Source organism: Egretta garzetta, unplaced genomic scaffold, assembly GCF_000687185.1.
Source record: "Egretta garzetta isolate BGI_Z169 unplaced genomic scaffold, ASM68718v1 scaffold720, whole genome shotgun sequence".
In the NCBI taxonomy this organism is placed as follows: domain Eukaryota; kingdom Metazoa; phylum Chordata; class Aves; order Pelecaniformes; family Ardeidae; genus Egretta; species Egretta garzetta.
Window position 1 is genome coordinate 72,355 of NW_009258283.1, and position 2,017 is coordinate 74,371.

Genomic DNA, 2,017 nt, shown 5'->3' on the forward strand with positions numbered 1-2,017 from the left:
GGGACATGGGAATACGGGGAGGGGGAGGGACGCGCGGAGACGGGGGACACAGAGGGGACACGGAGGGATGTGGGGACACAGAGGGGCATGAAGGGACACAGAGGGAGACACAGAAGGGCATAAAGGGACATGGAGGGCAACACAGAAGGACTTGGAGGGACACCGAGGGACGTGGGGACACAGGGACATGCGGAAGGACAAAAGGACACACAAAGGGACATGGAGTGACACAGATGTGGGAACACGGACACAAAGTGACACGCAGGGACACACAGAGGGACATGCAGAGACACATGGACATAGAGCAACACAGATGGACATGGGGTGGGGAGGGACATAAAGGGACACGGATGGGCACAGGGACAGACATGGGGCCATGGAGGGACACAGGTGATGTGGGGACACAGATGGACACGAGACACAGGACGACACAGACATGGGGACAGACAGAAGGACACAGGCAGACATGGGGACAGGCAGACGGAGACAGCCTGACGTGGGGTCACACGGAGAGACAGACGTGGGGACATGGGGGGCGGGGCACACAGAGGGATGTGGGGGGATGGACCCCAGCATGTGCATGAGGCCAGGGACACCCAGACAGAGGGATGGGGGGACAGAGGGACACCCGGGGGGACAGAGCCCTGCCACACACCTTCCCCTGCTGCCACACAGGCGGTGCCACCGAGCTGGAGCCGGCCGGTGCCAGGAGCCCAACCCTGGCGGTGCCGGTGAGCCGGGACGCGGAGCTGGATGGCAAGGAGCAAGCGCCTGGCGGTGCCGGGGAGCCAGGGAGCCAAATCCCGGTGGTGCCGGGGCGCCGGATGTCAGAGAGCCACACCCTGTCTATGTTGGTGCACCTGATCCTGGCAGCGCTGGATGTCCACAAGTCAAATGCTGGTAGTGCCGGATTGCTAGATCCTGGCAGTGCTGGATGTCAGAGCCAAATCCCAGCGATGCCGGAGCACCAGATCCCGGTGGTGCCAGACGTCAGAGAGCCAAATCCCAGCGATGCCGGAGCACCGGATCCCGGTGGTGCCAGACGTCAGAGCGCCAAACCGCAGTGGTGCCAGATACCGGAGAGCCAAACCCCGTCTATATCGGAGCACCGGATCCCAGCAGCACATCAGAGTGCCAAACTCCAGCCAATGCCGGAGCGCCGGATCCCAGCACTGCCAGATTATCATGGAGCCAAACCCCGCTGGCGCCGCTCTCTCCCTCACTCCCAATCCGTAGGCGAACGGATAACAAGAGGCGCCGCGTTTTTCCTACCGGCGCGGATCCCGGGATAAAAAAGCGGCCAGATCTTTTCGGTGAAGGTGTCGGTGAAGGTGTAAATGTGGGAGCGATCGGTGACGTTGTAAAAAGCCACTTTCCCGGCTTCGTAGTCCACGAAGACCCCGACCCGCTTGGGTTTCACCCGCACCGTCAGTGGGGTGAAGGGGGTGGTGGTGGCCGCGTATTTATCGCCGTTCCAGAGCCGTACCCGCCAATATCCCGTCTCCGGTAGCGGCGTTAATTCCCCTTTCCGACTCACCGAATCCTTACAAACGCCGAGAGCCCAGTGGGTTTTATCGCCGACTTCCACCTCCCAGTAATGACGACCAGAGGTAAAACCCTGCGCCGCCAAAACGCAGGGATAAATGGTGAAACGCCGTGGGGTATCGGGTAAATCCCGGGATCGAACTTCCACGAAACGAACGCTTTTCCGATCTTCTGATAAAACCAGGTTGGGATGCGCCGTGTCCGGATCCAGTGTCACCTCGCCTGGATGGTAACACCAACATGTGGGGGATTTAGGGGATGGGGAGCGCGGTGGAGGGGTCCCGGCCGCGACACAGGGAGGGGTTTCCTCACCGATGAGGCGCCGGGTGATTTTCCGGAGGGTGAAATATTGCCGGGGGAAACTGCAGAAGTTTTTCTCCAGCTCGATGGGGACGGAAGCCGGTTCTTCCACCGGTGCCGCCGCCGCTTCGCACCTGCCGGCAGCCCCGGGGGGGGGGGGGGGGCGCCGGCC

At 61.9% G+C, this 2,017-nt stretch overlaps 1 protein-coding gene across 1 annotated transcript in view; it reads right to left on the reverse strand.

Annotated features, from left to right (window-relative positions):
* Positions 1–12: 12 nt before the first annotated feature.
* Positions 13–2,017, reverse strand: part of LOC104124476 (E3 ubiquitin-protein ligase TRIM39-like) — a 5,542-nt gene continuing 3,537 nt past the window's right edge. Inside the window, 2 exon segments of the mRNA XM_035892089.1 lie at positions 13–1,767; positions 1,858–1,979. Coding sequence (XP_035747982.1) covers positions 1,220–1,767; positions 1,858–1,979 — 670 coding nt within the window. The 3' untranslated portion in view covers positions 13–1,219.